Below are 13,471 nucleotides of genomic sequence, written 5' to 3'. Positions count from 1 at the left end.
ATGCAGAGCGTTTAGGAGCCATTGTAGGGCGTAAAAATTATTCAAAAATACCAAGAACGCACAACACGTGAACAAGTCTGAACTACGGGAACCACGAGACTGTACTGTACAATGCGCTCATTCGTATCAGCTCCGAGAATGTAGCAGTGCGTAAACGTTCGATATGTTCGCCGCAAATGACCGCGAATCGCTGAGATTTCTGTGAATGTATAGGAGATATGTTCTATATAAAATCCCGCGAATATGTGAATTCGCGAATACTGAACCGCGAATAGGCGGGGGTCTACTGTATATACAATTCTACTACAACGGCTGCGGCTACAAGCTCTCCCTACCTGTGCAAGTTTTTTGTGTGTATTTTTGCGTGTTGTTCATCTGTACCGGACTTCAATATCCACTACAACCGTATGGACTTACTGGACATTGGTTTCCAGCAGAAAATGACGGTTTGTAGCGATTTCCATCGCATGCACAACATTCCGGACGAGATAGCGAGACCAGCGGGGTCTCCGTGGATTGTCATCGGGTCTGGCAGGCGAAGGAGGCGGCGCCGGGAGAGGAAGCAAAAGCGAGGCTGCAGAGCCGGCCTGTTGACTAAGCTCAGAAAACAGCCACTCAAATCTCCACTGCTAAGCCTCTACTTCTCCAACGCCAGATCCATGGTAAACAAGACGGACGATTTGGAATTACAGCTGGAATTACCTTATTCTATTCTATAATTGGCTGGTCAGTGCTATACTAGATACTACTGATATATCTAGTATCAGTACTAGTACTCAATACTTAAGTGACTTACCCGTCCAATGAGGATTGTTATTTTCTTGTTTACAAGATGCCACATCTGAGTCGCTGACAAATCCTGAATTTCTGTAAAGATAACTGTCCAGAGATTTATAAGCACGCAGTGCTTCACCACTGAACAGCGAGGGAAAGTTAATGAGGTAATTATACACGTCTGGGTATTCCACCTCTGGCAGTTCCATATCCACTGACACAGTCGTGAAAACTACGTCCGGTAATCGATAAGGGTCACTAATCTGTAGGTCGTTTATTTTAGACATATATCTAGTTATCTGTTCATTAGAAAAATGAGCCGTGTAGTCCGTCGGTTAAAATTGATCCATTTTGTACACGAGTGCAGCAGTATTCAGCGGTGTTTTTTACCGACAAAATGGCAGCTGTTTACATTCCGGTCACGTGACTGCAAGATCTCTGTAGCAGAGCGCATTGAAACTTAACAATCTACTGATAACAACATACCGATTGAGCCACTTCCAGTTGATATTATCCAAGCAAACTTCAGATTTGGGTCACCAAATGTCTAAAGATGTTATCTACTTCTTCATTTGTTGTGTTTCAATAACAAAAGTCGGACAATAAAGGCACAAATGACCGAGATATTGGATACTAATTAGACAACAAACAGCCATTACGGCATGCTGCTGCCTTAAGACACTGATTCTGATTGGCTGGCTTATAATACACCAGCCAATCAGAATGAGGGCTTCAAAAAGTAGTTTGGATGGAAAAAAAGGCTCATTTCTAGTGCGCAGGCCCTGAGTAACTGGAAGCGCCATTTGTAAATAATGTTTTTGGTTGGAACAGGTTGCAAGCATGAATTTCCGTCGATTTCTGGCATGAAACATGCTTTAAATCGAGTGAAAATTGATGATAACCTGCTACAGAACCGGGAGATATGCATGAAATGTATCATATATGGGATTTTCGATTTTCAAGTGAGTAAACGATATCGTATCGTACCCCCGAAAATCGTGCATGATCGAGTATCGCGAGCTGTGAGCACAGCCCTAATAGTAGGCTTTGAGATTAAACACGATTTTTGCACAATTTGTCTTGGTAATATCTCCCGCACTATCAAGGTCACAGATAAATATTTGGTTAAAATAATATTAGCAGCCAGTAAAAAATGCTATTACAGAAAGGTGGCTAACAAAAAAAAAAAAAAGTCCCCATCGAAAGAGTGGGTTGGAATTGTAAAAGAAATATATGACGGGGAAAAGCTGACTTTTTTCCTGCACCTGTGCATGGACAAATTTACTACATACTGGAGGAAATGGACATTGAGGGTGTTTTCACACTTGGTCCCTTTCAGCCATCTAACCGAACTCAGATCGATGACTCAGCATTTTTTTGCGCATATGTGAACACTCCAACCGTACCCAGACCCCTTTAAAATGAACCAAACTGAGACCACCTCAGGAGGTGGTCTCAGTACAGTTCGCCTAATCTGCGCATTGTGAACAAAAAGCGCACCGGGTTCACTTCGCCTTTTTCACTGTAGTTTAACCTTCTTCGTTTGCCGTAGTTGGTCATGTGACTGTAGCAGGGAAACTCAACTTCCTTTTGCAACTTACCACAGCCGCTTTACAGTTCTCTGAACTTACTGACTGATGAGTCAGCCACAATAATATAATTATTTATATATATATATATAAAAAATAAATTTATTTTCCTTAATCTGCACTATTTTGATCAAAGAATACAGCAGGGCAAGGATGGCAGCAGACATTTTGATTCAAGAGAAAATTACCCAGAATTCCGTGCACTAGGGGTCTGAGGGCTCTAGAGGACCTGGTGTGAACAGAAAGAGGACTGAGGCCCCATCAAAGCTTAACTGGACTTGGGGGTGTCGTGGCTCAGGTGCCTAAGGCGCCATACCATAAATCCGGGGACCCGGGTTCGATTCCGACCCGACATCATTTCCCGATCCCGCCCCATCTCTCTCTCCCATTCATTTCCTGCCCTGTCTCTACACTGTCCTATCCAATAAAGGTGAAAAAAGCCCCAAAAAAATCTTTAAAAAAAAAAAAAAAGCTTAACTGGACCAGAAAGAGAACCCAGTCCTCTTTGTAATAAATTCACAGTGTGAACACAAAAAGAACCGAGTTCTTTTTCTGTTGGTCCACTTTTTGGTCCACTTAAAGAGGACTGAGTCTGGTTCCTTTAAAGGGGACCAGGTGTGAAAACACCCTGAATGAGTGGCCCCTCATCACAAAAGGGGTTTGGTTTTTTTGTGTGCAACATGCCCCTTAATGTCCTATTCGATGTACCCTCTCAGTCAGTGGGTTTACATGCACATCCAAATCAAGCTACTGTCGGTAATCGAGCTACTGTCGGTAATCGAGCTAAGGGTCCCAGCAGGGGTGCCAGAGAAATCCAATCCTACATGCACACAAGAAAATCGAGCTATTGTGTGAGGTACATTGTGCACCTGAGCCACAGGTGGCGCTACACGCCCCATCGTGTTGGTACACTTTTGGTTGTCATCATGAAGAGCTATTCAAGAGTATAAACAAAGTTCTCCTTGTTCCTCCTGACCTCTTCTGCTGCTTGCTACTACTACTGTTGTCATGCCGACCGAGGCTGTTGTGTTTCCCGCTTGTGGTCTCGTCACTTCCGGAAGGGGCAGTGCTGAAGTAAGTAGCTCGACTACGTAGCTCGATAGGGTTTACATGCACTAAGTAGCTCGGCTACAATCGCATAATCTAGGTCGCGTAGCTCGATTACGAGAAATCCAGTTCGGTTCGATTTCAGCCGAGCTAAGGTGTTTCCATGGTATTTAGAACTTCGATTTCAGTCGAGCTACGGCAGAAATTCGATTTTCTCTATGTGCATGTAAACGCACTGAATGTTTATTGCACAATTAGAGCAGAAGCCTTCTTGTATGTCTCGATGTGGAGAAAAGAACATGGGCAAGTGGAACAAAAAGGACTGAAATGTTTCTAAACCCTCTCTTAAAGTGCATATTCTGGACCAATTTCATTTTTTTTTATATGAAAGAAAGTCCCTTTACACACTCATCCAGAAGGGTAATTTTGCACAAGGCCATCTGTCTACAGCAGAAAAAAATAAAACGCGTCTGGAAAAATCCCGAGGGAGTCTGGAGCCAGATTCGTGACGTTAACTGCAGAAGTGCCAGCAGGCTGCGAGAGCTTTGTACGGTTTCAGTGCACAGCCTGTGTAGACCAAGCGCTCCCATTTCTCTCTCATTGTCCGGTCTTTTGGAAAACGATGAGTACTAATCCCATCAAGATTGGTGTTGCTACACCCTCCTACGATACATCTGTTAACCATTTTAATAATTACGCAATAACGTTGAAGAAATTTGCAGAAAACCACCGGGTCGTTTTCTCAAACAAACCAGCGCTGACGTAGGATTCAGAAGGAGGCGTCCCACACGCGACGTCACGAAAATCAATGTTTGCCGGGAAATCCAAATGCCAAGTTTTTTCAGAGGCGGACCAATTCGCCTCAAATGGCTCGATTTCAACTGAATTTTTCTGGCATTGCGCAAGGTAAAAAAAAAAAATTGCAGAGAATGCAGAATGTTACAGATATTTGACCAAAGTTTAATATAAAATAGGAAAATTACAGGCTTTCGTCTAAACGGGGGAACAGGGGCGCTGCGCCCTCTTACTCTCGGCGTGCGCCCCCTTACCGACTCCGTGAAAACATCCCAGCAACACTACGTGACAATGTGTCTGATCATCAAATACATTATAATTGCTCCAAAAATATTCCAATCATAGTAGATACACCGCCAGACGGTGCAAAAACAATCCGAATTGGCGTTTTCCAGACTGAGGCGCCATGTTGTTTAGTTGTTTACTTGTCGCGGCTGCTCTAGCGAGATTTGACATGGGTTACATACAAGGTCAGCTGACTTGTAGAGCGAGATTTCTCGAGACTGAATGACCTTTCACCCACCGGCGCGGGAGCTTTTGACAGAAGTAGTTCGCGAGTTGTTTTTGTTGACACTTGGGCATTTAAAGATGTCATCCTGCGGCACGAAGCGGAAGAAAGCCAAAGACTGTCCGGGGCAGAAGAAGATTACTTCTTTCTTTTTCAATGTTGACAGACAATTTGTTACAATTTCCCTCTCAGATAGCCTCAGAATGTCCCATTGGAGCATTTTTCAAAGGCTTTGCACGGCGGGGGGGACAACCGGCACCATCCCCCCGCTTCGCTCCCTCGCCATGGTGAGCGCCCTCATACTAAATTTTTCTAGAAAAAACCCTGAGAATTACATTGATCTTGCTCCTGAATTTACCCGTGATGTGCACTTTAATATGTACACGTCATTCTGATTCATCTACCCCCTGCTTATTTTCTATTCCCAATCTGTGCCTCTCTTACACTTTTTTCCTTTCTTTCTATACTGTAAAATAAATGACTCCATAAAAATAAAGTTAAAAAAAAAAAAAGTTGTATTGGTGATTGGCTTTTTCCCTCCTTTTTCTACCGTAAACAGAGGAACATAAATAACACTAATAATAATTACAACAACATCATTGCTGATGGTAGAAGCAGCTTTATAGAATTCAGTGACCGTTTTCACGCTTGATCTCACAGTGGCTGTAGAAAACGTTTCATCACCCTCCTGAGATTAATGCCTGGCTACAGCACTGTAGGCCACGCCCCTTTCATTAGGAATAGCACCCCCTTTCTATATGAATTCAGCTCTCCATGTACTCGTACACAAGGTAACGTTAATCAGAATATTCCTGAATGTAAAGATGTACGTGCCCTGTACATGTCCTAGGAGACGTGAAGGACATGTTGGGACACGTGTTGGCGCACACGCACCTCTCTTGGGCTTGGGGAAGCTCTCGTGCAGGCGGAAGATGACTTTGTCTACAAAGTGCTGGATGTCGCTGTTCTCGGGCCCTCGCACGAAAACCATCCAGTCGTGTGTGAAGCCCTCGGATGTGGCCTTCTTCCGCAGCTGAGCACGGTGGCCCAGTTCCAGCTTCACCTGTACCGTGCACTACACACAAAAACACACACACAGGTTTACACTAAATACAGGCATCTGCCAACATTTTTATCTTACTATATTTAAACAACAGCGCTCTGAGAGCACAACATCCCCCGCTGGCAACTCGGCCACAACTCTGGTAAAAATGTAACTGAATTGAACGAAATTGCAATCTGCGTATTACCGACATATAATATACGGAGTGCAGAATTATTAGGCAAGTTGTATTTTTGAGGATTAGTTTTATTATTGAACAACAACTATGTTCTCAATCAACCAAAAAGACTCATAAATATCAAAGCTGAATATGTATGGAAGTTAGAGTGGGGCGTTTTTAGTTTTGGCCATTTTAGGAGAATATGTATGTGTTCAGGTAACTTTCACTGTGCAGAATTATTAGGCAACTTAATAAAAAACAAATATGTAGCCATTTCACTTATTTATTTTCACCAGGTACACTGATATGACAACTCCAGATTTGCAAATAAACATATCTGACATTCAAACACAAAACAAAAACAAATCGGTGACCAATATAGCCACCCTTCTTCATGAGGACACTCAAAAGCCTTCCATCCATAGATTCTGTCAATTTCTTTATCTGTTCACGACCAACATTGTGTGCAGCAGCAACCACGGCCTCCCAGACGCTGTTCAGAGAGGTGTACTGTTTTCCCTCTTTGTAGACCTCACGTTTTATAATGGACCACAGGTTCTCTATGGGGTTTAGGTCAGGTGAACAAGGGGGCCATGTCATTATTTTTTCACCTTTCAGACCTTTACTGGCTAGCCATGCAGTGGAGTATTTGGATGCATGAGATGGAGCGTTATCCTGCATGAAAATCATGTTCTTCTTGAAAGATGCTGACTTTTTCCTATACCACTGTTTGAAGAAGGTTTCTTCCAGGAACTGGCAGTAGGTCTGGGAGTTGAGTTTGAGTCCATCCTCAACTCAAAAAGGTCCAACAAGCTCGTCTTTGATGATACCAGCCCATAGCAGTACTCCACCTCCACCTTGCTGGCATCTGAGTCGGAGTGGAGCTCTGTGCCCATTACTGATCCAGCCACAGGCCCATCCATCTGGCCCATCAAGAGTCACTCTCATCTCATCAGACCACAGCACCTTAGAAAAATCAGTCTTAAGATATTTCTTGGCCCAGTCTTGACGTTTTATCTTGTGTGCCTTACTCAGTGGTGGTCGTTTTTCAGCCTTCCTTACCTTGGCCATGTCCCTCAGTATTGCACACCTTGTACTCTTTGACACTCCAGGAATGTTGCAACTCTGGAATATGGCAGAACTGGATGCTAATGGCTGCTTGTTAGCTTCACGCTTGATTTTCCGCAGATCATGTGCAGTTATTTTGCGCCTTTTTTTTTCCACACGCTTCTTTCGACCCTGTTGACTATTTGCAATGAAACGCTTGATTGTTCGGTGATCACGTTTCAACATCTTCGCAATTTCAAGAGTGCCGCATCCATCTGCAAGACATCTCACAATTTTAGACTTTTCAATGTCTGTCAGATCTCTCTTCTGACCCATTTTGCCAGAGGAAAAGAGGTTGCCTAATAATTATGCACACCTGATATAGGGTGTTGATGTCATTAGACCACACCCCCTCTCATTACACAGATGCACAGCACCTGATATACTTAATTGGTAGTAGGCTTTCAAGCCTAAACAGCTTGGAGTGGGACAACATGCATTAAAAGGATGTTGTGGTCAAAATACTCACTTGCCTAATAATTCTGCACTCAGTGTAAAGAATCCTGTCAAGTTTCATGAAATTCCTCCAAGAATTGAGAGAGGAGTTGATTTCAGAAGGTGAGTACCCTTCCCGGGACGGACATCGCCACGACGGGGGATAAAAATTGTGATGGAAGTTGATTTCAGAAAGCGAGCACACCTTGATGAAATTGCCAAAGTACAAGTTTGTTAATAATCAAGGGCGTAACTCTGGTAAAATTTGCCCAAATTAAATGAAATTTCAATCTGCGTATAACTGTCATATAACAAAGCCTTTTGCCAAGTTTGGTGAAATTCCTCCACATATTGAGAGAGGAGTTGATTTCAGAAGAACGTACACCCTCATGAAATTGTCAAAGTACAAGTTATTTAATCAAGGGTCAAAACTCTGGGAAAATTTTTACAAATGAAATTAAATCGTAATTTGTGTATTACCGTCATATAACAAGGCCTTTCACCAAGCTTTGAGAAATTCGTCCAAAAATTCTGAGAGGAGTTGATTTCAGAAGGAAAACGCACTCATGAAATTGTCAAATTATAATTTTGTTAATCAAGGGCTGTAACTCTGGTAAAATGTGACTGAACTGAGCAAAACTGCAATCTCTGTATTACCGACATATAACAAAGAATCCTGCCAAGTTTTGTGAAATTCCTTCAAAAATTGTATAAGAAATTGATTTCAGAAGGTGAGCACCCTTCACGGGACGGACGGACAAACATTGCCATGGCCTTTCAGCCAGTGGGGGATTAAAACAAACAAACAAACCCCAGTATTAGTAATTTTACTAGTGTGCTATACTGTAAACTACTCTGCTCATATAATTACATTAGATAAAAATTAAAATATATTAAATGCATTAAAAAGCCTTCAATGATACTTCTTATATAACACAAATTCTTTAAAAAATTCCCAGAAAAGGAGAAAAAAAAAAGCTAAAATTTGACTTCTTAAAAATCCGCTGCATTAAAAACTAAAAAATATATAACAAAAAAATATCAAAGTACCTCAAGAAAGCACATTATGTTAAAATACCACAATATGAATATCACGCAGCCCTATCGCTAATTATTTCAAATGAATAAATCTTAATAATAATAAAAAAAAGTAATCATTATTGTTAATATTTATATCTAAAATACTCCTGGGTTGTTTTACAATCAGGGTACGCTAGCTAAAAATCACATTTAACATTTATTATCTTCAATATCAAAAGGCTTGACTAAATAAACTTGGTTGTTTATTGTAGCCCTGTGATAGCTCTATTTACCATGCAAAAAAACATTTGGTGATAACGTTATTTTTGGTGAATGTATGGCAATACGTGTCATATTTAGCAAAATTACTTGTGTCATTTAGAAAAAGTGCTTTTTTGACCACAGGTAGCTCCAAAAGGGATGCACTTACATCATTCTTTATACAAATATTTGGTTCCATTTCACTGGAAACATAGTTAAGTTTTAATGTTGAATGCCAGTAAGTTTTGATCAAATTAGTAAGTAATCATGTCAAAAAAAATGTCCTCTCCGAGACGGCTAATTTTTCAATATAAAATAACATATCTAAAATGATTATTTTCATCCTAAAATGTGGTCAAGATATTGGGACATAAATATTAGAGACAACTAACACAAAGCTTACAGCCTTATATTTAAAAGCACTATGGAAGTCGTGGATTCTGAATTGTCAAAAAAAAATAAAAGTCCTCTCCGAGAATCACTTCATTTGTTTCTCGCAGCCCTGCTTAAAGCTACACTTAATCTTCTTTATCTTATAGCAGATTACACAAAACTACCATACACACACACACACACGTCAAAAAATTACCTGAAACCTGTTCTTTAACTTGTCCTTCACTTAGGGCCCGTTTACACGAGGACGCTGTCGGGTAAAAACGACTAAATATTTTATCGGAAGTGCCTTTCGTCTACACGGGGACGGCGTTTCCGAGGCTGAAAAACGGAAAAAATTGAAAACGCCTTCCAGAGTGGAGAAGTTAAAAACAGCCCCCGTTGCATATCCGTCTAAACCACCCAATACGCGAAACTCTGCTCACGTCGGGTACGCGTTTACGTCATACATATGTCATATACTGTACATGCTAGCCTGGGAAGTAAGAAAGTAAGTAAAAAAGTAAGAGCATGTCTGATTACATCGATCCAACGGACCTTCAAGCTGCTCTGGCAGCTTTAATAAACGTCCAGGAGTCCTTCGAACATCTATACCGAATCTGCACATATACCGTTAATGAACAGAGGCGGGTATAGTATGCGCTTACTTTTTTACTTACCATAGCCAGAGTAGTCAAAGTCTTCACGGCACAGATGTGCAGATCAGACAAGACGGAAGACGTTGCGCATGCGTACAGACATAGCGGAGGTCTTTCACAGCACCACCTAGCCGCCTGGCATGCACATCCGATTGAATTCCACACATTTACGCGTCACCGTATAGACGCAGATTTCCTCCTTGAAAACGGTCGTGTAGACGCGGAAAAAAGTGAGAACGAAAACGGACTTTTGCGTTTTTGTTTCAGACCGTCCCCGTGTAAAGTGGGCCTTAAAAACTGGTACAAGAACCAGTTTGAATCAATTTGAATTTTGGACCCCTGCGACACAAACTTTGTACCCTGATTGTAAAACAGCCCTCCTCTGAGCAACAAGAAGTCTCCGTACAATTCTCTTTTTCTCCTGCAGCCCTTTCTATTCTGCGAATAATACAGCTCGGGGGGGGTGAAGATCAAGACCCTATCATGGCCAGTCCAATCTCTAAACCTGAACCCCACTGAAAACCTCTGGAACGTGATCAAGAGGAAGATGGATGGTCACAAGCCATCAAACAAATTTACGCTGCTTGAATTTTTTCACCTGAAGTGGCATAAAGTCACCCAAGAGCAGCATTAAAGACTGGTGGCGAGCACGCCAAGACACAAAGCTGTGAGTAAAATGTCAGGGTTCTTCCACAAAATATCAATTTCTGAACAACTCCTCAGTTCAGACATTAGTATTGTGTTTAAAACTGAAAGCGAGACGGCCTTTCGATTTCATAAAATCGGTGAAATTTAGTTCCCTCTGAAATGTGGTCATTGTGATGTATGTTTATTTCTGTAATATCTCACAAAATATCAGGCCGTTCTGTTCTGTGGCTGGGAAGTTATTTAATTTGAGGGGATTAAAGCAAATAATGTGCATGAAATCGCTTGCTTCGCGCAGTCAAGCAGACGGAGAAAGTCCGTGTGTGTGTGCGCATGCGCAGGTTTCCCTTTGAGCGTGCACTGACAGTTCCATCATTCTGTCGCTAAACGAACAGCTGATCACACCGAGGTGCTCGCTGAGCGCCGATATTTATTAGTCTGGTCCTGCGTTTCCTTTCCATCGTATATAACAATCTTTTTTTTCGTGGTCTGGTTTCCATCAAATCCTGTGCTCTGATTGGCTGGCAAGCGGGTCTGTATCCTATGGTACGGACCCCGGTTACGGACCTCTAGCGACTTGCTCATTCATAGTAGCAATTTTCAACATTTATTTTCGCATTTCTCAGGAGAATAGCATTCATTTTACAGCATGGATAGCGATAACGACAGTCTTCACAGCGAAAGTGAGTTTTACTACCCTGAGGAAGAAGAAATAAAAGAAAACATTTCAGGAGAAAGCTAAAAACCTCTAACTGTTGCTAACGCCGAGCAAAAACATGGCTGAATCCTGAATGACTCCTATTTGTATAAATAGGGAACTACATAGGCGGCAAAATGCAGTTTTTTTCCTGCCATGGAAGTGCACTTGTATACCGAGGAGGAAGCCATTTGCATTACAGCCGTGAATGAGGATTCAAAATGGCGGCTCGGCTCGGTTTTCCCTTTCGGGCGCTCTCGTTTTCTGTTAGAATTTGGTAAAGAAGAAAATAAATATATTATTTACCAGCTTAAGGTCGGTCCGTATGGTGAAATATCGTGGCCTCGGCCTTGAACACTGACCTCGGCCCAGAGGGCCTCGCTCAGTACTTTCAAGACCTCGGTCACGGTATTTCATGATATGGACCTCCCAGCTGGTAAATAACATATTTCTTCTCGCTTTCCGTTACTGAAGTCGGTCTTTCGTGTTTCATTCGCACACTCACGTCCTCCATTTTTCTCTCCTGTTTCAAATTTGCATCCCACAATGCCTTGTGTGAACGGGGAAAGCCCGCCACGTGATGTGATGCTTGACGTAGTATCTTGTATTGCGTCATGGCGAAGCAGGAAAAAATAGCCGAGAATTTAGGGCCATGTGGAGATAAATTCATTAATTTTTTTCTATTAAAAAAAAACTAATAAAGTTGGAAGTATGTGATTCAAATTCAGTAGCTTTTGGTCACTAAACAAAAAAAAAAAATGATTTTCATGACCTACACTTGAAAAATCTGAAAGGCAGTCTAGCTTAAACATGATCTTGATTTTTACGCATTACTCAAGGTCTGAAAACACTTCGTCTGTTTTGTTATTTGGACCAGTCGTCATTTTCTGCAATTAAATGCTTTAAGTGACAATATTTTTATGTGGAATTTGGGGAAAAATGCCGTCATTAGTTGATGGAATAAAACAAAAACGTTCATGTTCCTCAAATACATACCTATAAATAGTAAAACCAGAGAAACTCATCAAGTTTGCAGTGATCTCTTAATTTTTTCTAGCGCTGCATGCTTTAAGACAGACACTGGCGTTAACGTCCTCGTCGACTGAAAGTTGTGCTGTTTTTGAGGTGATAAACACGGTCAGTTTAGCTTAACCACAAACCTGCATGCACATAAAAGCCCTGCACAATCAGAAGCGTTCTGTTCTTCCTGAAGCCTTTCTGCTTGCAGACCTGTGGATGTGTTTATATTTAAAGGAGAACTGAAGGCAATTTTTTTATCATCAAAATTCTAATCACCACATTTTATTAAATACAGGAATGCATGTTTGATCGCTATTTAGTCGCTGCTACAGCGAGTTCTGAGTGTTTGAAATATGCTCTGTAACATAATCAGTCCATATGTCAAAGCAACGGCCGTAAATGAGATTCGTTGAGACCTGTGCGAGACATCGTAGGACGGAAGTAAAACGTACAGCGGAAATCAAAGTGACCGACATCTGCTAACGTTGTCAAAAGACGCGCGCGCCCTCTTTCGAATGCTGACGTAATCAAGCCGGAAGTTTTGTTTGTTTTGATAGCAATCAGGAAAGTTTGAAAAAGTAGGCGTCATTTAAACTCGTTTTTGTGCAATACTTCGTTTGGAAAACAGTTTTCAAATGGCGCCACTGACACCTGGCTGACACTTCACGTTTCGAAGTCTCGCACAAGTCTCGTGAAGATCGCGCGGATAAGCGACGCCTGCCGTGGACCGAACGAACTAAATTTCGGCTAAAAACCGAATAGGCCGATAAGTATAATATTTAATCGCAATTAGTTGCCAATACGAGTCATGATATAAGGTTACTAAAACCGAAAACGTAATTGAATAACACGTTAATTAAGAAATAAAGCAAGTTTAAAAACGACTTCAGTTCTCCTTTAACCCACATGCCGGGTTTATGTCATTTTAATCCTCACATCTTGCATTAAGTTGATGATAAAGTGACTCTGCAGGCAGGAATGTTTACTAAAATAATTTAATTTAAATGATATATACTGTAAATGTATATGATCATTTCAATCTATATACATGTACTGTACTTGTATATGAGACAATAAATGCCTCCTTTATTGGTCATAAATCTGTCCTGCATCATGCTGCTTTTCTTGTCGAATAAAAAAAACATGTATTAAAAAAAATAATAATAATTAATATATAAATAAATAAAAACCACCACACACACCACGATTTCCCTCATGGAACCAGCATGAGACAGCGTTCCTGCGGCTGGGAGATTTAAGACCTACGCTGGTCACGCTGGTTAAACTGGTGCCAGGCAGCGTGACGCCTCAGTGGGAGA

At 41.4% G+C, this 13,471-nt stretch overlaps 1 protein-coding gene across 12 annotated transcripts in view; it reads right to left on the bottom strand.

Moving 5' to 3' along the window:
- mllt1a (MLLT1 super elongation complex subunit a) overlaps positions 1-13,471 on the bottom strand; it is a 78,417-nt gene that overhangs the window by 54,126 nt on the left and 10,820 nt on the right. For all 12 annotated transcript variants that reach the window (XM_060932521.1, XM_060932524.1, XM_060932525.1 and 9 more), the window contains exon 2: positions 5,608-5,788. In XM_060932521.1, coding sequence (XP_060788504.1) covers positions 5,608-5,788 — 181 coding nt within the window. The remainder of the gene's footprint in view (positions 1-5,607; positions 5,789-13,471) is intronic.

This window comes from Neoarius graeffei, chromosome 10, assembly GCF_027579695.1.
Source record: "Neoarius graeffei isolate fNeoGra1 chromosome 10, fNeoGra1.pri, whole genome shotgun sequence".
Lineage (NCBI taxonomy): Eukaryota > Metazoa > Chordata > Actinopteri > Siluriformes > Ariidae > Neoarius > Neoarius graeffei.
Note: the sequence above shows the minus strand (reverse complement) of the source record. Positions and strands in the feature narration are given on the sequence as shown.